At 46.6% G+C, this 23,351-nt stretch overlaps 2 protein-coding genes across 4 annotated transcripts in view; both read right to left on the reverse strand.

Moving 5' to 3' along the window:
• The window catches only part of LOC143282423 (uncharacterized), a 46,672-nt gene that overhangs the window by 7,088 nt on the left and 16,233 nt on the right, over positions 1–23,351 (reverse strand). For 2 of the 3 annotated variants that reach the window (XM_076588058.1, XM_076588059.1), the window contains exon 2: positions 17,254–18,594. In XM_076588058.1, coding sequence (XP_076444173.1) covers positions 17,254–18,015 — 762 coding nt within the window. In that variant the 5' untranslated portion in view covers positions 18,016–18,594. Of the gene's footprint in view, positions 1–17,253; positions 18,595–19,116; positions 19,239–23,351 lie in introns of those variants that run through there. The other variant, XM_076588061.1, reaches the window with a different exon arrangement.
• LOC143282227 (organic cation transporter protein-like) overlaps positions 18,523–23,351 on the reverse strand; it is a 42,549-nt gene continuing 37,720 nt past the window's right edge. The window contains exon 9 of the mRNA XM_076587827.1: positions 18,523–18,594. Within this exon, the coding sequence (XP_076443942.1) occupies positions 18,523–18,594 (72 nt within the window). The remainder of the gene's footprint in view (positions 18,595–23,351) is intronic.

Below are 23,351 nucleotides of genomic sequence, written 5' to 3' on the forward strand. Positions count from 1 at the left end.
CCCCCCTCTCTCCCCTTCTCTCTTTCTATGCCCTTCTCTCTCTCTCATTCCCTCTCTCCCTGTCTCTCTCTCTCTCTCCCTTTCTCCCCCTTTCTCTCTCTCTTTCTCTCCCTTTGGCCCCCCCTCTCCCTCTCGTTCCCTCTCTCTCTCACCTTTCTCTCCCTCTCCCTTTCTCTCTCTCTCTTACTTTCTCTCTCTCTCTCTCTCCCTTTCTCTTTTTCTCTCTCACTCTCTCCCCCTCACTCTTTTTCTCTCTCTCTCTCCCCCTCACTCTTTTTCTCTCTCTAACTCTCTCCCCCTCACTCTGTTTCTTTCTCTCTCCCCCCCTCATTCTCTTTCTCTAACTCTCTCCCTCTCACTCTTTTTCTCTCTCTAACTCTCTCCCCCTCACTCTTTCTCTCTCTCTCTCTCCCCCTCACTCTTTCTCTCTCTCTAACTCTCTCCCCCTCACTCTTTTTCTTTCTCTAACTCTCTCCCCCTCATTCCCTTTCTCTAACTCTCTCCCTCTCACTCTTTTTCCCTCTAACTCTCTCCCCTCACTCTTTCTCCCTCTCTAACTCCCCCCCGCCCTCACTCTTTCTCTAACTCTCTCCCCCTCACTCTTTCTCTCTCTCTAACTCTCTCCCCCTCATTCTTTCTCTCTCTCTCTCTCTCTCCCCCTCACTCTTTCTCCCTCTCTCTCTAACTCTCTCCCCTCACTCTTTCTCTCTCTCCCTCTAACTCTCTCCCCCTCACTCTTTCTCTCTCTCTCCCCCTCACTCTTTTTCTCTCTCTAACTCTCCCCCCTCACTCTTTCTCTCTAACTCTCCCCCTCACTGTTTTTCTCTCTCTAACTCTCCCCCCCTCACTCTTTCTCTCTCTCTCCCCCTCACTCTTTTTCTCTCTCTAACTCTCCCCCTCACTCTTTCTCTCTAACTCTCTCCCCTTCTCTCTCTCTCTTCAATCGTCGGGCTGGTCCCCTGTCTTCTCAACTTCACACTCCTTCCTTCCCCCGCAAAAAGTATTTTTGTATTTGTATTTTTTTAAAATTTTTATCACAACAGATTTCTCTGTGTGAAATTCGGGCCGCTCTCCCCAGGGAGAGCGCGTCGCTACACTACAGCGCCACCCATTTTTTGTTGTAATTATTTTTAGATTATTTTGATTCTGTTTTTCCTTTCTGTTCCATTTCTTTTGTTTTGCACCATTTTTGTTTTGATTTGTACCTACTATGTCACTAGAGCTTTACAGCTAATGACGTTAAACATTTCAGTGTTCAGCGTTCTCTCTGTGTCAAGTCTGTCTGTCTGTCTGTCAAGTCTCTCTGTCTGTCTATTCCGCGAAGTGTGATAACAAGCGAATCGGGATGATAATGGTGGAACTAGTTGCCACGGTTTTCCGAGTCCGAGGGTCAGTGTGGTCCACCCCGGTATAACAATGATTGCTTATCTTGTTTGTCACGAACTGAGCCCAGGGAGTTGGTCGACTTGTGTCACGAAGTAGAAAACACGGGCTTTCCTGAACATCCATTTGAAATCTTCAAGCGGGATATGTAATCTCTGGGCTCTCGCCTCCACAGACTCACTGTGCTTGCACTGTCGGGAGACTTTGCCCTTCTGAGTTTTTGTTGGGCGTCTTCCTTCTATTCCGTGGGTTCAGAGATAATACAATGGAGACAATGGGTATGTGGTTGGTAGGGATAGAACGATGTTGGAGGATGTTTTGAGGATAGTTATGTTCAGTTATGCAAAATTCTGTTTGTTACAATCTCTGTTCATGTGTCTCAGTGTGTGCCTGTTTTGTCTCTGTCTTTGACTCTGTGTGTGTGTGTGTGTGTGTGTGTGTGTGTGCGTGCGTGCGTGTGTGTGTCTGTATGTATGTCTATGTCTATGTCTCTGTCTCTCTTTCTGTGTGTATATCTCTGTGTCTCTGTCTCTTTCTCTGTCTTTCTCTCTGTGTCTCTGTATCTGTTTGTCTCTGTCTGTCTGTCTCTCTTTCTCTGTCAAGATCGTTACACAAATGAACAAACATCGCAAAGAAAATGCACAAGGATGATCGACTAGGAAAACGAGCGAACGAACACATAAATGAATGAATGAATGAATGAATGAATGAATGAATCAATGAATCAATGAATCAATCAATGGACAAGCAAATGAATAAACAAACAAATGTGTGTGTGTGTGTGTGTGTGTGTGTGTGTGTGTGTGTGTGTGTGTGTGTGTGTGTGTGTGTGTGTGTGTGTGTGTGTGTGTGTGTGTGTGTGTGTGTGTGTGTGTGTGTGTGTGTGTGTGTGTGTGAATTGTCACTTCTTAAGAGACTACACATCACTGCAGCGTTTCTGTCATATTGTGTATTGATACGTGGTTGGTTTGCTAGTTTCATTTTGTTTGATATTACGTGTTTACCCCCTTCGTAAGGGGCCTAGGTATAATAATGAATAAGTCATCTAAATATATCTATCTCTCTTTCCCTCTCTCTTTCTCCCCTTCTCTTTCTTCTCCCCCTCTCTTTCTCCCTTTCTCTCTCTTTCTCTCTGTCCCATTTCTCTCTCTCTCTTTCTCTCCCTTTCTCTGTCTCTCTTTCCCTCTCCCCCTCTTTTTCTCTCTCTCTCCCTCTCTCTCCCTTTCTCTCCCCAACTCTCTCCCCTTCTCTCTTTCTATTCCCTTCTCTCTCTCTCATTCCCTCTCTCTCTCCCTTTCTCTCTCTCTCCCTTTCTCTTTCTCCCCCTTTCTCTCTGTCTTTCCCTTTGGCCCCCCTCTCCCTCTCTTTCCCTGTCTCTCTCACCCTTCTCTCTCTCTCCCTTTCTCTCTCTCTCTGCCCCTCTCTCTCTGCCCCGCCCCCATCTCTCTCTCCCTTTCTCTTTTTCTCTCTCTCACTCTCTCCCCCTCACTCTTTTTTTCTCTCTCACTCTTTCCCCCTCACTCTTTCTCTCTCTCTCTCCCCCTCACTCTCTCTCTCCCCCTCACTCTTTCTCTCTCTCTCTCCCCCTCACTCTTTCTCTCTCTAACTCTCTCCCCCTCACTCTTTTTCTCTCTCTCTAACGCTTTCCCCCTCACTCTTTCTCTCTCTAACTCTCTCCCCCTCACTCTTTTGCTCTCTCTCTAACTCTCTCCCCCTCACTCTTTCTCTCTCTAACTCTCTCCCCCTCACTCTTTCTCTCTCTCTCTCCCCCTCACTCTTTCTCTCTCTCTAACTCTCTCCCCCTCACTCTTTCTCTCTCTCTCTCTGCCCCTCACTCTTTCTCTCTCTCTCCCTCACTCTTTCTCCCTCTCTAACTCCCCCCCTCACTCTTTCTCTCTAACTCTCTCCCCTTCACTCTCTCTCTCTCTTCAATCGTCGGGCTGGTCCCCTGTCTTCTCAACTTCACACTCCTTCCTTCCCCTGCAAAAAGTATTTTTGTGTTTGTATTTGTTTTTTTGTTTTTTTATCACAACAGATTTCTCTGTGTGAAATTCGGGCCGCTCTCCCCAGGGAGAGCGCGTCGCTACACTACAGCACCATCCATTTTTTGTTGTTGTAATTATTTTTAGATTATTTTGATTCTGTTTTTCCTTTCTGTTCCATTTCTTTTTTTTGGCACCATTTTTGTTTTGACTTACTTGACTTATTCCTCTTGATTCCGTGGGGAACATAGGGCCGCAACAACACTCCTCCAACGCACCCGGCTCTGGCCGGTCCTCTTCAGTTCGGCCCACGTCATTCCGGCCGCCCTTGTCTCTGCCTCAATGCTTCTCCGCCAGTTCTGCTTCGGACGGCCAACTTTCCTTTTCCCCTGAGGGTTCCAATCAAGAGCCTGTCTTGTGATGTTTGTTGCAGGCTTGCGTAGTGTATGGCCTATCCATCCCCATTTCCGTTTCTTGATTTCCGTCTCCAGTGGGGCCTGTTTTGTTATGTTCCAAAGTTCTTCATTGGAGACAACCTCTGGCCATCTGATGTTCAGGATGTTTCTTAGACATCTGTTGGTGAATGTCTGAAGCTTGTGGGTGCTGGTCTTTGTCACTCTCCACGTCTCTGAGCCATAGAGTAGAACCGACTTCACGTTGGTGTTAAAAATCCGGATCTTGTTGCGGATTGAGAGGGCTGTCGATCTCCAGATTGGTCGAAGGGTGTTGAAGGCGTGTCTTGCTTTGTTGATACGGCTCTTGATGTCTTCGTCCGTCCCCCCGTCTTCGCTGACAACACTGCCTAAGTAGACAAACTTGTCAACCTCCTTGATGTTCTCTTGGTGTAGTTGCACTGGATCTTGCTTCTTGTTGTTGACCCTCATGACCTCTGTTTTCCCAATGTTGATTTGGAGTCCAGTCTTCTCAGCTTCTTCTGCCACACGACATAGTTTCTCCTGCGCATCTTGCTGCCTGTGGGAGAGAAGACTTATGTCATCTGCGAAGTCTAGGTCCTCCAGCTGTTTAGTAAAAGTCCACTGGATGCCTGTCCTCCGATCTGCTGTAGACTGCCTCATGACCCAGTCAACCACCATCAGGAAAATGGTCGGTGAGAGCAAACAACCCTGACGGACGCCGGTTTGCACACTGAAAGGTTCCGTCAGTTTCCCGTCGTGGATCACTTGACAGGTGGCGTCTTCGTACATCTGCTGGATGATGGTTACAAACTTTGGTGGAAATCCATAGTGGTACATCAGTCTCCAGATGACATTTCGGTCGACACTGTCAAAAGCTTTTTGAAAGTCGACGAAGACTGTGTACAGGGGGGTCTGCCACTCCAGGGACTGCTCGATGATGATGCGCATGGTTGCGATGTGATCCGTGCACGAGCGATCTTGTCGGAAGCCTGCTTGTTCGTCCCGAAGTGTCTTGTCCAAAGCGTTCTTCAGTCTCTCAAGGATGATTCTGCTCAGTACCTTGCCCGGAATAGACAACAGCATGATTCCCCGCCAGCTGTTGCAGGATGAGAGGTCCCCTTTCTTTGGCAGCTTTACAAGATGTCCTCTTTTCCAGTCTTTTGGCACTCGCTCCTGTTCCCAGATCTTGCAAAGGAGAGGGTGCAGCATCTCAGTTGAAGTCTGGATGTCGGCCTTCAGAGCTTCAGGTGGAATTCCATCTGGGCCAGCTGCCTTTCCTGACTTGAGGGACTTGATGGCCTTGACGATCTCGGTCTTGCTGGGAGGGTTGGTGTTGATGTCGAGGAGCTTGGTAGGTGGCGGGATGTCTGGTGGGGCGGGTGGTGCTGGTCGGTTGAGCGTTTCTTTGAAATGCTCCGCCCATCTTGCTCTCTGCTGTTCTTCGCCAAGGATGGTGTTTCCGTCTTTGTCCTTGACGGGCCGGCTTGGGTTGCTGTTTTTCCCGGAGAGTGTCCTGGTGATCTCATACAGGCGCTTCATGTTCCGCTGACCTGCTGCACTCTCAGCTTCTGCTGTCAGTTCCTCGATGTAGGTTCTTTTATCTTTTCTCGCACTTTGCTTTACTTGTCGGTTCATCTCCCAGTACTGTGCTTGTAGCTCATGTCTCTCGGCTTGATCTTGTGTGCAGTTGATCTGGTCTTTCAAATGCTTCCTCTCAGTGATGAGTGTCCAGGTGTCTGTTGATAGCCACTCTTTGTGCTTCCTCGTTTTCTTGCCCAGGACTGTTTTGCAAGTTGTTGTCCAGGTCTCTCGAAGGCTGTGCCAATGTTCTTCTATTGAGTCCTCTGGGAGTTGGGAAAGCACACTGAACTTGTTCCTCAATTCAATCTTGAACTCTTCTGCTTTGGGTTTCTCCTTCAAGCTGTGCACGTTGTACTTGTGCGATGGTCTTGCAGCCTGGTCGTTGTAGGCCTTCAGCTTGGTTTTGAGTGCTGCCACAACCAGGTGGTGATCCGATGCTGCGTCTGCGCCGCGCTTTATCCTGACGTCGTGCAGGCTTTGTCTCCACTTACGACCGATGGTGATGTGGTCGATCTGGTTCTCGGTCTTGCCGTCAGGGGAAACCCACGTGGTCTTATGGATGGTCTTGTGTGGAAACAAGGTGCCTCCAATGACCAGGTCATTGAAGGTGCAGAACTCCATGAAAAGTTCTCCATTCTCATTCTGCACTCCAGTGCCGTGTCTGCCCATGATGAGCTCTCTATTTGTGTTGTCGGCGCCTACCTTGGCATTCAGGTCTCCCATGAGGATCTTCATATCTCTTTTGGGTGTCTTGTCTATGACTGCTTGGACTTGTTGGTAAAAATCTCTTCGATGACTGCCACGTTGGTAGGGGCGTAGCACTGAATGATGGTAACTTTCCTGCCCTTTGAATTGAAGCGTGCCGTGAGGATCCTTGGTGACATAGGCTCCCAGGACAGCAGTGCTCGTGTTGCTTCGGGTGTCATCAGCAACGCTACTCCATGGGTGTGGGGTTGGCCTTCTTCCTGTCCAGAGTGGATGATGGTGTCTCCACTCACTAGTTGCGTTCTTCCTGATCCTGTCCATCTTGTCTCACATAGGCCTAGAATCTTGAAGTTGTATCTTTGCATCTCACGACAGACTTGAGCTGTTTTGCCTGTCTCGTATAGAGTTCTGATGTTCCAGGTCCCTATCCTGGTTTTGGCCTTGGTCGTCAGAAGAGTTGTCGGCGCACTGGCTTCCCAAGGGCTTTCACCAGCTCGCGTCATGGGCTCTACCAGAGAGTACTCCTCCTGGACCAAGCAGTTCTCAGAGTTTGTTGTTGCAGTTTCTGTAACAGTCTTCTTTTTACAGAACCGGGTTGTTAGCCTAATTCAAACCCCCAACCTGGAGGACCAGTGGGTACTATTCGTCTGGTCTCTACCCTTTGACCTGTCTGACTTGGGTGGCCCTACCAGGAGACGAATCTCCCGCCAGCATAGCTCTCAGGGTTATTGAGACACGCAAGCCCCCCAACCGCGGCAAGGTTGCACCCACTGGGAGGATTTTTGTTTTGATTTGTACCTACTATGTCACTAGAGCTTTACAGCTAATGACGTTAAACATTTCAGTGTTCAGCGTTCTCTCTGTGTCAAGTCTCTCTGTCTGTCTGTCTGTCTGTCAAGTCTCTCTGTCCGTCTATTCCGCGAAGTGTGATAACAAGCGAATCGGGATGATAATGGTGGCACTATTTGCCCAATTTTCCGAGTCCGAGGGTCAGTGTGGTCCACCCCGGTATAACAATGATTGCTTATCTTGTTTGTCACGAACTGAGCCCAGGGAGTGGGTCGACTGTGTCAGGAAGTAGAAAACACGGGCTTTCTGAACATCCATTTGAAGTCTTCAAGCGGGATATGTAATCTCTGGGCTCTCGCCTCCACAGACTCACTGTGTTTGCACTGTCGGGAGACTTTGCCCTTCTGAGTTTTTGTTGGGCGTCTTCCTTCTGTTCCGTGGGTTCAGAGATAATACGATGGAGACAATGGGTATGTGGTTGGTAGGAATAGAACGATGTTGGAGGATGTTTTGAAGATAGCTATGTTCAGTTATGCAAAAGTCTGTTTCTGTTACAATCTCTGTTCATGTGTCTCAGTATGTGCCTGTCTTGTCTCTGTCTTTGACTCTGTGTGTGTGTGTGTGTGTGTGTGTGTGTGTGTGTGTGTGTGTGTGTGAGTGTGTGTGTGTGTATGTGTGTGTGTGTGTATGTGTGTGTGTGTGTGTGAGTGTGCGTGCGTGCGTGTGTGTGTCTGTATGTATGTCTATGTCTCTGTCTCTCTTTCTGTGCGTATATCTCTCTGTCTCTGTCTCTTTCTCTGTCTTTCTCTCTGTGTCTCTGTATCTGTTTGTCTCTGTCTGTCTGTCTCTCTTTCTCTGTCAAGATCGTTACACAAATGAACAAACATCCCAAAGAAAATGCACAAGGATGATCGACTGGGAAAACGAGCGAACGAACACATAAATGAATGAATGAATCAATCAATGAATCAATGAATCAATCAATAGACAAGCAAATGAATAAACAAACAAATGTGTGTGTGTGTGTGTGTGTGTGTGTGTGTGTGTGTGTGTGTGTGTGTGTGTGTGTGTGTGTGTGTGTGTGTGTGTGTGTGTGTGTGTGTGTGTGTGTGTGTGTGTGAATTGTCACTTCTTAAGAGACTACACATCACTGCAGCGTTTCTGTCATATTGTGTATTGATACGTGGTTGGTTTGTTAGTTTCATTTTGTTTGATATTACGTGTTTACCCCCTTCGTAAGGGGCCTAGGTATAATAATGAATAAGTCATCTAGATATATCTATCTCTCTTTCCCTCTCTCTTTCTCCCCTTCTCTTTCTTCTCCCCCTCTCTTTCTCCCTTTCTCTCTCTTTCTCTCTGTCCCATTTCTCTCTCTCTCTTTCCCTTTCACTGTCTCTCTTTCCCTCTCCCCCTCTTTTTCTCTCTCTCTCCCTCTCTCTCCCTTTCTCTCCCCAACTCTCTCCCCTTCTCTCTTTCTATTCCCTTCTCTCTCTCTCCCTTTCTCTCTCTCTCCCTTTCTCTTTCTCCCCCTTTCTCTGTCTTTCCCTTTGGCCCCCCTCTCCCTCTCTTTCCCTCTCTCTCTCACCCTTCTCTCTCTCTCCCTTTCTCTCTCTCTCTCTTCCTTTCTCTCTCTCTCTGCCCCTCTCTCTCTGCCCCGCCCCCATCTCTCTCTCCCTTTCTCTTTTTCTCTCTCTCTCTCTCTCCCCCTCACTCTTTCTCTCTCTCTAACTCTCTTCCCCTCACTCATTCTCTCTCTCTAACTCTCTCCCCCTCACTCTTTCTCTCTCTCTCTCTCCCCCTCACTCTTTTTCTCTCTCTAACTTTCTCCCCCTAACTCTCTTTCTCTAACTCTCTCCCCCTCACTCTTTTTCTCTCTCTAACTCTCTCCCCTCACTCTTTCTCTCTCTCTCCCCCTCACTCTTTTTCTCTCTCTAACTCTCCCCCTCACTCTTTTTCTCTCTCTAACTCTCTCCCCCTCACTCTTTCTCTCTCTCTCTCCCCCTCACTCTTTCTCTCTCTAACTCTCTCCCCCTCACTCTTTTTCTCTCTCTAACTCTCTCCCCCTCACTCTTTCTCTCTCTCTGTCTCCCCCTCACTCTTTCTCTCTCTCTCTCCCCCTCACTCTTTCTCTCTCTCTGTCTCCCCCCCCACTCTTTCTCACTCCCTCTCCCCCTCACTCTTTTTTCTCTCTCTAACTCTCCCCCTCACTTTTTGTCTCTCTCTAACTCTCTCCCCCTCACTCTTTGTCTCTCTAACTCTCTCCCCCTCACTCTTTTTCTTTCTCTAACTCTCTCCCCCCATTCTCTTTCTCTAACTCTCTCCCTCTCACTCTTTTTCTCTCTAACTCTCTCCCCTCACTCTTTCTCCCTCTCTAACTCCCCCCCGCCCTCACTCTTTCTCTAACTCTCTCCCCCTCACTCTTTCTCTCTAACTCTCCCCCCGTCATTCTTTCTCTCTCTCTCTCTCTCCCCCTCACTCTTTCTCCCTCTCTCTCTAACTCTCTCCCCTCACTCTTTCTCTCTCTCTCTCTCTAACTTTCTCCCCCTCACTCTTTTGCTCTCTCTCTCTCTGTCTCCCCCTCACTCTTTCTCTCTCTCTCCCCCTCACTCTTTTTCTCTCTCTAACTCTCCCCCCTCACTCTTTCTCTCTAACTCTCTCCCCTTCACTCTCTCTCTCTCTCTTCAATCGTCGGGCTGGTCCCCTGTCTTCTCAACTTCACACTCCTTCCTTCACCTGCAAAAAGTATTTTTGTATTTGTATTTGTATTTTTTTTTTATCACAACAGATTTCTCTGTGTGAAATTCGGGCTGCTCTCCCCAGGGAGAGCGCGTCGCTACACTACAGCGCCACCCATTTTTTGTTGTAATTATTTTTAGATTATTTTGATTCTGTTTTTCCTTTCTGTTCCATTTCTTTTGTTTTGCACCATTTTTGTTTTGATTTGTACCTACTATGTCACTAGAGCTTTACAGCTAATGACGTTAAACATTTCAGTGTTCAGCGTTCTCTCTGTGTCAAGTCTCTCTGTCTGTCTGTCTGTCTGTCAAGTCTCTCTGTCCGTCTATTCCGCGAAGTGTGATAACAAGCGAATCGGGATGATAATGGTGGCACTATTTGCCCGGTTTTCCGAGTCCGAGGGTCAGTGTGGTCCACCCTGGTATGACAATGATTGCTTATCTTGCTTGTCACACACTGAGCCCAGGGAGTTGGTCGACTGTGTCACGAAGTAGAAAACACGGCCTTTCCTGAACATCCCTTTGAATTCTTCAAGCGGGATATGTAATCTCTGGGCTCTCGCCTCCACTGACTCACTGTGTTTGCACTGTCGGGAGACTTTGCCCTTCTGAGTTTTTGTTGGGCGTCTTCCTTCTATTCCGTGGGTTCAGAGATAATACGATGGAGACAATGGGTATGTGGTTGGTAGGGATAGAACGATGTTGGAGGATGTTTTGAGGATAGTTATGTTCAGTTATGCAAAATTCTGTTTCTGTTACAATCTCTGTGTATGTGCCTGTCTTGTCTCTGTCTTTGACTCTGTGTGTGTGTGTGTGTGTGTGTGTGTGTGCGTGCGTGCGTGCGTGTGTCTGTATGTATGTCTGTATGTCTCTGTCTCTCTTTCTGTGTGTATATCTCTGTCTCTCTGTCTCTTTCTCTGTCTCTCTCTCTGTGTCTGTCTCTGTTTGTCTCTGTCTGTCTGTCTGTCTCTCTTTCTCTGTCAAGATCGTTACACAAATGAACAAACATCCCAAAGAAAACGCACGAGGATGATCGACTAGGAAAAAGAACGAACGAACACATAAATGAATGAATGAATGAATGATTGAATGAATGAATCAATCAATCAATGGACAAGCAAATATCTAAATATATCTATCTCTCTTTCCCTCTCTCTTTCTCCCCTTCTCTTTCTCCTCCCCCTCTCTTTCTCCCTTTCTCTCTCTTTCTCTCTGTCCCATTTCTCTCTCTCTCTTTCTCTCCCTTTCTCTGTCTCTCTTTCCCTCTCCCCCCTCTTTTTTCTCTCTCTCCCTCTCTCTCCCTTTCTCTCCCCCTCTCTCTCCCCTTCTCTCTTTCTATGCCCTTCTCTCTCTCTCATTCCCTCTCTCTCTTTCTCTCCCTTTCTCTCTCTCTTTCCCTTTCTCTCTCTCTCCCTTTCTCTTTCTCCCCCTTTCTCTCTCTCTTTCTCTCCCTTTGGCCCCCCCTCTCCCTCTCTTTCCCTCTCTCTCTCTCGCCTTTCTCTCTCTCTCCCTTTCTCTCTCTCTCTCCCTTTCTCTCTCTCTCTCTGCCTCTCTCTCTCTGCTCCACCCCCATCTCTCTCTCCCTTTCTCTTTTTCTCTCTCTAACTCTCTCCCCCTCACTCTTTCTCTCTCTCTCTCTCCCCCCCTCACTCTTTCTCTCTCTCTCTCTAACTCTCTCCCTCACTCTTTCTCTCTCTCCCCCTCACTCTCTCTCTCTCTCTAACTCTCCCCCCTCACTCTTTGTCTCTCTCTAACTCTCTCCCCCTCACTCGTTCTCTCTCTCTCCCCCTCACTCTATCTCTCTCTCTCTAACTCTCTCCCTCTCACTCTTTCTCCCTCTCTAACTCTCCCCCTCACTCTTTCTCTCTAACTCTCTCCCCCTCACTCTTTCTCCCTCTCTAACTCTCTCCCCCTCACTCTTTCTCTCTCTCTCTCTCTCTCTAACTCTCTCCCCTCACTCTTTCTCTCTCTCTCCCCCCTCACTCTTTGTCTCTCTAACTCTCTCCCCCTCACTCTTGTCTCTCTCTAACTCTCTCCCCCTCACTCGTTCTCTCTACTCTCTCCCCCTCACTCTTTCTCTCTCTCTCTAACTCTCTCCCCCTCACTCTTTCTCTCTAACTCTCTCCCCCTCACTCTTTCTCTCTAACTCTCTCCCCTTCACTCTCTCTCTTCAATCGTCGGGCTGGTCCCCTGTCTTCTCAACTTCACACTGCAAAAAGCATTTTTGTATTTGTATTTTTTTTATCACAACAGATTTCTCTGTGTGAAATTCGGGCTGCTCTCCCCAGGGAGAGCGCGTCGCTACACTACAGCGCCACCCATTTTTTGTTGTTGTAATTTTTCCTGCGTGAAGGGTTATTTGTTTTTCCTATCGAAGTGGATTTTTCTACAGAATTTTGCCAGCAACAACCCTTTTGTTGCCGTGGGTTCTTTTACGTGCACTAAGTGCATGCTGCACACGGGACCTCGGTTTATCGTCTCATCCGAATGACTAGCGTCCAGACCACCACTCAAGGTCTAGTGGAGGGGGAGAAAATATCGGCGGCTGAGCCGTGATTCGAACCAGTGCGCTCAGATTCTCTCGCTTCCCAGGCGGACGCGTTACCTCTAAGCCATCACTCCACCTAAAGCAGGCCTAACCACCAAAGATCATCCCCCGGCAACTGTTACTTTAACGGTTGGTTCGGGTCCAGGCAGCTCCACACAGTGATTTATCAAGGTATACACACACAGACTTTGCACTTTCCCCTTACCCTCTTAAACCCACGACCAAACAGTGATTGGCAGTGTACGCAGCGACGTTCTAATCGCCTTTTCTTTCCCGCTGCTGTCCGGATAGGCAGTAGTGTGAATTAATTACACCCCTTCTGCGCTAAATCCGTAGGACACAGCGAGGATCGCCCTCGGACCGGCAACCAGGACTACGCCCCCACAAGACCTACAGGACCAACTCCTTGACCACAACACTCCTCATGGATAAGACTACAGCCACGAACAACTTGACCTTAAGGGCGAAACGCCAATAGGTCGTGAAACTCACTCAGCTAAATCCGTCTGAAAAGAGGTGGCAAGTCTTTTTTTTTCTTTTTTTTCTTCTTTCTTCGGTTCTAAAGATACCATCGCCTGCTTGCCTTTTTTATTTATTCATGCGCTTGACACTTGGCTTATAAGGTATTTTATTTTCAAGTCATGTTGCAACACAAGTAAGATCTTGAAATCGATAGGGCTTTTTATTCAACACACACACACACACACACACACACACACACACACACACACACACACACACACATATATATATATATATATATATATATATATATATATATATATTTTAAATTTTTTTATATATATACATACATGCATACATATATATATCTATATCTATCTATCTATCTATCTATCTATATATATATATCATAACTTTCCAATTTTCGATACTGTTTGCATTGGAAGAAGTTTCTGGACTAACCTGAGCTTACTCTTCATAAAGGGAAATCAATGTCAATATGAAAATCCCGTTTGTATCTCTCTCTTTGTGAGATAATAGAAAGCATATAAAATTTAATTTACCGCACTAAGATGCATACATATATGATATTGTCATAGTTCCACTGCAAACAAACTCGTTTGGGTAAGTTTGGTTCCCTTTGTTGAAACATCAACAACAAATTCGACTTTACAGTAAACATCTGCGAGGCAGGTTTTTAATTCTAATTTTGGCTTTGCAAATCATGTTCCAGTGCGGAAGATTATCTCGCAGCTTTCCTCGGTCATTCAACAGGTGTGTCAAACCTCTGACGTACATGTGGGATTTTGAGTCTCACTCCGACGTGGAAACCTTGTGTGTGTGTGTGTGTGTGTGTGTGTGTGTGTGTGTGTGTGTGTGTGTGGTGCCTTGGGGCAAAAACAGTGTATGTAGTTTTTCTTTCTCTTTCTCCCACTCTTTCTGCATCAAACACACACACAGACACACACACACATACACACACACACACACACACACACACACACACACAACTTCGTCTTTTTCCGCTGATAACAATTCCAGTGAATAGACGTTAAACTGAAGATCTCACACACAACCTTTACGCATAAAAATGGGTTCCACATAAAGATGGGTTCTTTTCACGGAAAGAAATTTTGCAACAACAAACAACCTTGACTTTAGACCTGGAAAAATGAATAAACGAAGACGTGTTTTAAAAAATGACTAAGGGTAGACCAAAAAAAAAAAAAAAAAGAAAAGAAAAAAAGCAGCAATAGCTGGTCATTTTCCCTCGCCTTCTCTTCTCAGGTGTGCTATGTTCACCTTAGGTTCTACTGTCTTTGTCCTCAGCTGGGTAATAACAAAGAGGTGTGTGGGCGTCGTGATGGGGTGAGGGTGTGTGAACTGTGAGTGATGTTACACAGTTAAGATTTAAATAGTATACATTTTTAGCGAGCTAACACCTGAACAGCTTACAATGAAATTAAAAATCCTATACCTTATTCGTTACACTGTTAAATGAGCGAAGGGCCAAAGGGGTAAGCGCTACATAACCTCACTTTATTATCATCATTCTAAAATATTTTTGATTTTGTTTTTTAAACTGATTATAGGATGGATGGTTGTGTGGAGTGATGGCTTAGAGGTAACGCGTCCGCCTAGGAAACGAGAGAATCTGAGCGAGCTGGTTCGAATCACGGCTCAGCCGCCGATATTTTCTCCCCCTCCACTAGACCTTGAGTGGTGGTCTGGACGCTAGTCATTTGGATGAGACGATAAACCGAGGTCCCGTGTGCAGCATGCACTTAGCGCACGTAAAAGAACCCACGGCAACAAAAGGGTTGTTCCTGGCAAAAATCTGTAGAAAAACCCACTTCGACAGGAAAAAACAAATAAAACTGCGCGCAGGAAAAGATACAAAAAATGGGTGGCGCTGTAGTATAGCGACGCGTTCTCCCTGGGGAGAGCAGCCCGAATTTCACACAAAGAAATCTGTTGTGATAAAAAGAAATAGAAATACAGAAATACGGAAATGACGAAAGTGGCGTTCACTTGGTAAATTACACGTTGTCAACAGACAACCAGTTAATGCCAGCAAGCGAGAGAACGGGGAAGGAGGGAGGATTTGTCGGAAGTCACAATTATTGTTCAACTGTTGTCACGTGCTATTTCCAAGACAACATTCCCCTGGTGCGGAATGACTGACAGACACAAGGACTGTCCATTTTGAGCAATCGCCCCCCCCCCCCCCCCCCTCCTCCTACTTCCTCTCCCTCGTTTCCCTGCATCATATACACATCACATCACTTAGCTGACCTTTTTTTTTCAAATGTATCCCAGAAGTTAGGATTACTCAGTTTGCTGTTGGCGAACAAGAGTATCTTCTTCTTCTCCTCTCCATCCTCATTCTTCTTCTTCTTCTTATTATTATTATCATTATCATCGTCGTCGTCGTCATCATTTAGTATTAGTATCATCATCATCATCATCATCATCGTCGTCGTCATCGTTGTCGTCGTCGTCGTCGTCGTCGTCGTTCTCATCATCATCATCACCATCATTATGATTATGATGATGATTATATTTAACATAATAGTAATAATAATTATTATTATCATCATCGCTACCACCACCACCACCACCACCACCATCATCACCACCACTACCATCATCATCATCACCACCACCACCACCACCACCATCATCACCACCATCACCACCATCATCATCACCATCATCATCACCATCATCAAGCACTACTGATTCAAAAATAGACTGGGCAGTGAGCATGGGGGGAAGAATGAGGCTGGAGAAAATGATTTTGTGTCAAATCGATCGCACTTTGTGATTCAACGCCTGCTTTGTGAGCTTTCACGAGGGCGGTTAGGACTGGTCTACCGTTTTGGTTTACTAGTGAGGTGTGAAACATTAATTTGGACAGGTTAAAAAAAAGAAAAAAAAAAAAAAAAAAAAGAAAAAAAAGAAGAAGAAATGTTTCAGCTGATGCCGTTTTCTACTTGTGTTTTTAGAACTGAAAACATGGCCAACACTTTACAATCGTCGCTACTCTTCCGTTGAGTTGTCATTTTGGTTGCAGAAATGAAAAAGAAACAAAAGAGAAACACCAGCTCAAAAATAACAGAGACAACAACAACAACAACAACGACGACGACGAAGACAACAAAACCAGTGACAAATGGTGATGGTGTATGTGTGGGGGTCTTGGGGGCGGGGTGTGTGTGCGTGTGTGTGTGTGTGTGTGTGTGTGTGTGTGTGTGTGTAAGCGTATGTATATGTGTGCATTTGCGTGCGTGCGTGCGTGCATTGTATTCTGTTGTATTGTATCACGCTTTTATCACAACAGATTTCTCTCTGTGAAATTCGGGCAGCTTTCCCAAGGCTGAATGCGTTGCTACAGTGCAGCGCCACTTTCTTTCTTTTTTCTTTTTCTACCTGCAGATGTATTTGATTCCCCATCAAAGTGGACTTTTCTTTTTTAATATATAAAATTTTGCCAGAGACAATCCTTTGTTTGTTGTCGTGGGGTCTTTTACGTGCGCTTAAGTGCATGATAAACACGGGACCTCAGTTTATCGTGTCATTAGAGTAACTAGCGTCCAGACCACCAAGGTCAAGTGTAGGGATAGAAAATTCGGGATTCGATCCCGCGCGCTCAGGTTCTCTCACTTCCAAGGTAGACGCGTCATCACTGGGCCACCACGCCACTGTTTATGTGCATGCGCGCGCGCGTGCGTGCGTGTGTTTTTGTATGTGTGTGTTTGTGCATGTGTGCGTGCGCGGGGGCGCGTGTATGTATGTGCGCGTGTGACTGCGTATGCTAACGTGCGTGTGTGCGTGTGCCAGCGAACGTGTGAGCGTGTGCATGTGCCTGTTTGAGTGCTTGCACACAGGAGTACACACGTTCACAATATCAAACAGCTGACTGTCCTTTTCTCACATGGTATTGGCTGCGCGCAGTGGACAGCCGGATAAGGTACCCCTCACTCCCCCCGCCCCTCTGCACAGTACAGAAGGCCAGTGATTAGAAGACAGATCTGCTCTATCCGTAGGCTGATCATCGATCGGGAAATAAATCTATCCATATTTCTTATTAACTGATCGATGCATCTGAATTATTTCAAATATTCAGTGTTTGAATATGGATCTTCTACTGACTTGAAGTAACGTCTGGCGACGTGTGTACAGGATTTGTTCTTGTTCTCTGTTGTTGTTGGTTTTTTAATTTTAACATTTTTTATATTTAATTTTTTTATCACTATTTTTTTTTAATAGTACAGTGGTTGTCATAGGTAGTCAGTAGTAACTACGCTTTTTCATTTTTGTGTGTACTATCAAAGAGAGAGAGAGAAAGAGAGAGAGAGAGGAAGGCAGACAGACAGACAGACAGAGACAGAGAAAATTAATGTAAAGTCAAATCGGTAATATAGTAAGTAATCGGGGGTGGAGAGAGAAGAAAAGAAAGACCAGAAAGAAACACAGAAAAAAAACAACAGAAAACAATATTGCAATCAAATAAAACTAATCAGAATCTTTTTTTTCTCTCTCCTTCAATCACGTTTTAAAAAAGTTGCTCGTATTCAGATGACAAAAACAAAACAAAACAAAAAAAAACAAAAACCCCACCACTTCTCTCCTCACGGATGTATACTCACCGGCGAATAGTCCACATTGTTCCGCTGCAGTTTCTGGCCGTTGACCACCTCCGTCACCTTGCGGTTGAAGTCCCTCCTGAGGGTCTTCAGGTCCGCCTCCAGCTGCTTGTTCCGCACGAGCAGCTGGTCCCGTGTCCGGTGACTCTCCTCCAGCGCGGCGTGCACGTGCCGCAGCTCGCGCTCCAGACCGTCGTTGTTCTTCTCCAGGTCCTTGACCACCTCCTGGCTCTCCTTGCTGCAGTCCTTCAGGGACGTCTCCAGCTGCCCCGCCTGCTTCTTCAGCCGCTCGATTTCTCGGTCTCGTTTCCCCAGCTCGTCGGCCTGGGAGGTCATCTGCTGGGACGCCCCTTGGCGGAGGTTCTCGATGTCCCTCTGGGCCCGGATCAGCATGTCCCTGAGGTTCTGGCACTCCGTGCGCTCCTCCTGGAGCTGCCTCTCGCTCTCCTGCAGCTTGGACTTGAGCTCTCGTTCCCTGAGGAGGAACTCTTCTTCCTGTTGCTTCCGGGACTTGTCCGATACCCCTTCTTGGTGCTTCTGGAGGTCTTCCACCTGGTTCTTCAGCTGAGCGATTCTGTTCCTGGCGTCGTCGATAACCTCGCTGATCTCGTGCTCGTAGGCGTCCTTCAGGGCGTCGAGCTCCACTTCCTTCTCGTGGTTGCGCGTGAAGAGCATGTGCACCACTTGCGTCAGTTCCGCCACTTTCTTCGACATCCGGAAGTCGAAGGCACGCTTCAGTTTGTCGTTTCCGCCCGTAGTTGCCATGACGTTCTTCACTTTTCTGCGTCAGCTCGAGTGAACCTGGACTGAGGTGTCGTGAGGAATTCGGTGGTGTGGGTTACTACTGTAGGGTCGTGGAGCTCTACAGACAGGAGGTCTGTCATGACGAGCACCAGTGCTGTCGTTCTCTGCACGTGCAGTCCCGGCGCTTGATTGCCTCGTGCATGATGTGTGTGGTGACTATGGTTGATCTGGGGCGACAGTACGTAGAATGTGGGTCATCAGTCCCAACCATGGGAGGCAGAACAGAATGGAGCAATACTGTGTTGGTGGATGGTGGTGTAACTCCGGAAAAACAAAAACAAAAATAAAACAACAACAACTGCAGTGGATGCTGTTACCCTTTACCACGCAGTTCAGCACAGTTGAGACGACCTGCAAACACAGACGTCAAAGACGTCAATCCTGAGTCAGTCGAACATTTCCAATGTCAGACTGATGTTATCAGAGAACAGCAGCTGACGTGTGTTTAACACCGATGCACCAACTGGATCAAAACAGCAGAACGATGGAGATGTAGCGAGAATCGAACTCTGACGTCTCTTGTGGCGACGATTTTTGTACCTGAAACACACAGAATCTGCATCAGGTGTGTGTGGCCGTGGAATATACCGTCACATGTAAACCTAGTAACTGGGTAGGTGTTGTTGGCGCGGTTTTGCCTGAGACATAAACGTGTACAGCACGCACTTGGCGCACTTTGAAAGAACCAAAAGTAGCAAAATTTCTTTTGAAGAAATCCACTCTGACAGGTACGCAAATATATACTTGGTGTACTCAAGGCCTGATTTGCGTGATGGATTATGCTGCTGTCAGGCATCTGCTTAGCAGATGCGGTGTGGTGTATATGGATTTGTCAGAACGCGAGAAAATTACCCCCCCCCCCCCGCCCCCTCCAATCTTCAACATTATATACAGAACTCCGAGCAACAAATGAAAAGTTCTTCAAACAGAAAACGAAAACAGAAACTGAAACAGAAAACGGATTTCCTTCAGGAACTGAATCAGGGTATACGGGGTTAGCGGGGTGGGGGATTGGGGGCGGGGGGGGAGAGGGGGGGGGGAATCCCGTAACCATTTACTCACCTGCGACCCGACAGAGTGAGACAGACTAATGACATGCTGGATTTAACAACTCATCAAGAGAAAGGTGTCCCTCAAGCCTGACGGTATTGATCAGGTGCGGTACTGGGCGAGTAAGACAGGTAAATGCATTCTCAAGTTCTGACACAGGGTTTTGTACGTGTAGGATTACTAGTCATCTGACACTCTGCTTTAATGTGTGTGCGTGTGTGTGGGTGTGTGTGTGGAGGGGGGGTTGGTGCGTGCGTGTGTGTGTGTGTGTGTGTGTGTGTGTGTGTGTGTGTGTTCCCATGGTTCAGATATATGCAAACGGATTCGTCCACCCGGACGACATGACACTCTGTTGAAGGGGAAACCCAAGCAGAACACTTCATGGTTTATTTAAACAGGTAAGTGGGGACATTTCCCCTGTGTTTGCGCTTCAAGTGAGGTCACCATACCAAATTTCCGAAACACAATGCACGTTTCTAAACACAATGCAGAATTTCCTGAACAGATTGCATACACTTCCCAAACAGAACGTTCACACACACACACACACACACACAGAGACACACAGAGACATATATATATGGGTGAATGGTTACGGGATGTACCCCCGTATATATATATATATGTATATATATATATATATATATATATATATATGTGTATGCATGTTTGTATGGATGCATAGGCACGCACTTGCTTAACCTGCAAAATAATGGGAAAGGAAAGTGAAAGTGTTCTAACAGTACCACTGAAGCAGACAAAGCTGTGAAGGATTTCCTGAGGTCCACAAAAAAGAACACACTGCTTTGTTCACCGGTCCTCACACTGGCCTTACTTTGCTGTGTGGAGAAAGTCAATAGTCTGACGGTACGGGTCAGTGACAGTGTATAGGCTGTCCAACGTGCATTGATCAAACTGGGGAGTGAGTGAGTTGGAATGGAGAGAAGGACGACGTGTGTGTGTTTGGGGCGTGGGGCTGGGGATGGGGGGTGGGGGGAGGGAGGCAGGAAACATGTATACAATGTATAAGTGTATTTGTGTGTGTGTGTGTGTGTGTGTGTGTGTGTGTGTGAGTGCGCGTGCGTGTGTGTCTATGTATGAGTCAGTGCATGCGTGTGTGATTGCATGCCTGGAGCTGACTTCAAGTTGAATGCTTGTGTATTTGAAGTAGCGATTAGGTCCGAACTTTTTATCAGAAGGTTGTCGAAACTGTCGGCATTCTGTCTTCAGATGTGACTAATGCTGCAGTCGGAGGGTGTGTGTGAGGAGAGTGGGTGGGGTGTGCGAGGTGGAGGCAGGAAGGTTATAAGGAGAGGCGCTGAGGATGATAGAGACTCACTGAAGTCTGAAGAAGCCATAATTAATAAATATAAATCTGTTTCACTCCTTCAGCGTACAGAATTAGTGTGAAAGTGGTCGTGAGGTATAAACTTCGGCAGTTTCAGTTTCAGTTTCAGTAGCTCAAGGAGGCGTCACTGCGTTCAGACAAATCCATATACGCTACACCACATCTGCCAAGCAGATGCCTGACCAGCAGCGTAACCCAACGCGCTTAGTCAGGCCTTGAGAAAAAAAAGAAAAAAAAGAACTACTACTACTAATAATAATATGTAAAGCGCAAAAACTTGACGAAATGTAAGCAACAAACGTTGTATACGGTCATCCTAGTCGCTCAGTTTGAGTAGCTCATAAATCTTCTATTCAGCTAGCAGCTTGTGTTTGTGATATCAGATAAAATGCTTTGATTTATAGAGCGATATTTCATGCATTCTCTCCCCCCCCCTCCCCAGCATAGATCTTCCCAGTCATGGTGACCCAACCAACTGAAAAAACATACAAACGAGGAGCGGAGACCTGTGTTTGTGTGTGTGTGTGTGTGTGTGTGTGTGTGTGTGTGTGTGTGTGTGTTACCCCCTGCTCAGCTCTTCAACGAATCAGACTGAAATAAGAGGAGTGATGACCTAGCTGTTACTTGTTTACGGACACCATATTGTTTGTTTTCTAAACGGATGTGATGCCAAATGATGCATTTGGACAAATGCATAAAATATGTACACACTGAGCCATGGACAATCAGTGTAGGGCGTTGTGAATGACACTGAGGACAGAAATCCATCCCTTAGTAATATCAATATTGTGAAGTAATATCAGAGAGAGAGAGAGAGAGAGAGAGAGAGAGAGAGAGAGAGGTATCAATTAAACCTAGTCAAACTTAAGTCTAAAGACTGAATACTTCTCAGATCTGCATGACAGAAAGACTAAATATTAAAAATCTATAGATACGTACACACGTGCATGCGCGCGTTTGTGCGTATGCAAGCGCGCGTGCCTATGCTTTTGTGTCTGTGCGCGTTTGTGCTTGCATGTGCGAGTTAATCAGATAAATTGCTTTCATCAATGTAACTTTTTTTTCTTCGCCTGTGTTGCTCCGCGCTTTAGCTCCAAAGCAATTCATCACTCCGACAGCTCGACCGAGAGAAGCGGAGGAGAATCAAGCTATTGTTGAAGTCCTGTGATTGTTTTCTGAAGGCAATGTCAGTGCAAGTGGCATGGGCGAATGCATTGTATTGTACTGCGTTAAGCCATGGAGCCTTCACTGTGGGAAGTTACAGTGAGTGAAAGCGAGGAAATGGATTTACTCTCTGGATCCACTTTCTATTGATATCAGTGTTGGTTTGAATATTTTTTAACTGTTCAACAGTACACATGATTACAAAGACAAATGAGCATCAACAAGCTTAAAGCTTATACTGTGCTCACAACGCTGCACTTCAATTTTTCACATGACCGCTGATGAACCATATTATCATTTGTATCAAATGACTTATTCATAAACAGTAAGTAAAGAAATAAAACAAATAAATAAATACACGATGTGTGTGTGCATGTGTGTGCGTGCGTGTCTGCGTGTGCGTGCGTACACACGCCTAAACCTGTGGAAGGGAGAAGTGCGTATACAAACGGAAGCCACTGAAGCAGACAAAGCTGTGAAGGATTTCCTGAGGTCCACAAAAAACACACTGCTTTGTTCACCGGTCCTCACGCTGGCTTTACTTTGCCGTGTGGAGAAAGTCAATAGTCTGACGGTACGGGTCAGTGACAGTGTATACGCTGTCCAACGTGTATTGATCAAACTGGGGAGTGAGTGAGTTGGAATGGAGAGACGTTAAGAAGTGTGTGAATGTGTGTGTGTGTGTGTGTGTGTGTGTGTGTGTGTGTGTGTGTGTGTGTCTGTGTCTGTGTGTGTGTGTGTGTGTGTGTGTGTGGCTGTCTGTGTCTGTGTCTGTGTGTGTACATACGTGTGTGTACATGAGTAGGTGTATGCGTGTATCGGTATGTGCATGTGCATGTGCATGTGTGTGTGTGTGTGTGTGTGTGTGTGTGTGTGTGTGTGTGTGTGTGTGTGAGTATTTGTGTATGTGCATATATAAGTGTGTGTGTGTTTGTGTGTATATTCATATGTGTATGTGTGTGTGTGTGTGTGTGTGTGTGTGTGTGTGTGTGTGTGTATGCTTGGTGGGAAGGGACAGGCTAGAACAGGCCTGAAGATGAATACGCTCTCTGTTTTAAAAGAGCAAATACATAGTGTGTTTTTTTGTGTTTCTTTTTTTAATTGTTTACACATGGTTTTAGCGGTTTCCTGTGTACTGCCTTCGTGAGGAATTTGACGGTGGCGTGAGTGGGAGGACCGTTGGGGGTGCGGGGGAGTGGGGGGTGGATAGCCGGGGGGGGGGGGGGGGGGGGGGGGGGTGCGGTGGGTGGGGGGCGGAAGGAGGAGTGAGCAGAGTGGTAGGAGAGTATAACGGGTGGAATAGGGGGTCAGTAACGGGTGAGGAGAATGGAGAAACTCATGTTTGAATAAGTCGTAAATCCATGCGGCCTTTCGTGGTTCAAAAACAAAGGGGGGAGGGGGGGGGGGGGAGAATTAGTGTGAAAGCGACCGTGCTTCGCGGTCTTTTCCCAGGCACTCAGTTCCAGTTGGTCATAAAAAAAAAAGAATCGTATTTTCCCATGGCGGATTGTTTACCACCGTGCTCTTTGCTCCAAGCGGATTTTGGTGTGAAATATTAGGTCATCCGTTTCTTTTCCTCTGCCCCTCCCACCCTTCACTCCCCCTCCTCCACTCCGTCCCCCATTGCCCCCCCCCCCGCCTCCACCTAAAAACAGCAACAAAAAAACACAAACAAACAAACAAACAAACAAAAAACAAACCCGGATACATCTTGCAAACTACACCACTTCAGTTT

The sequence above is a fragment of the Babylonia areolata genome, chromosome 5 (assembly GCF_041734735.1).
Source record: "Babylonia areolata isolate BAREFJ2019XMU chromosome 5, ASM4173473v1, whole genome shotgun sequence".
NCBI lineage: Eukaryota > Metazoa > Mollusca > Gastropoda > Neogastropoda > Buccinidae > Babylonia > Babylonia areolata.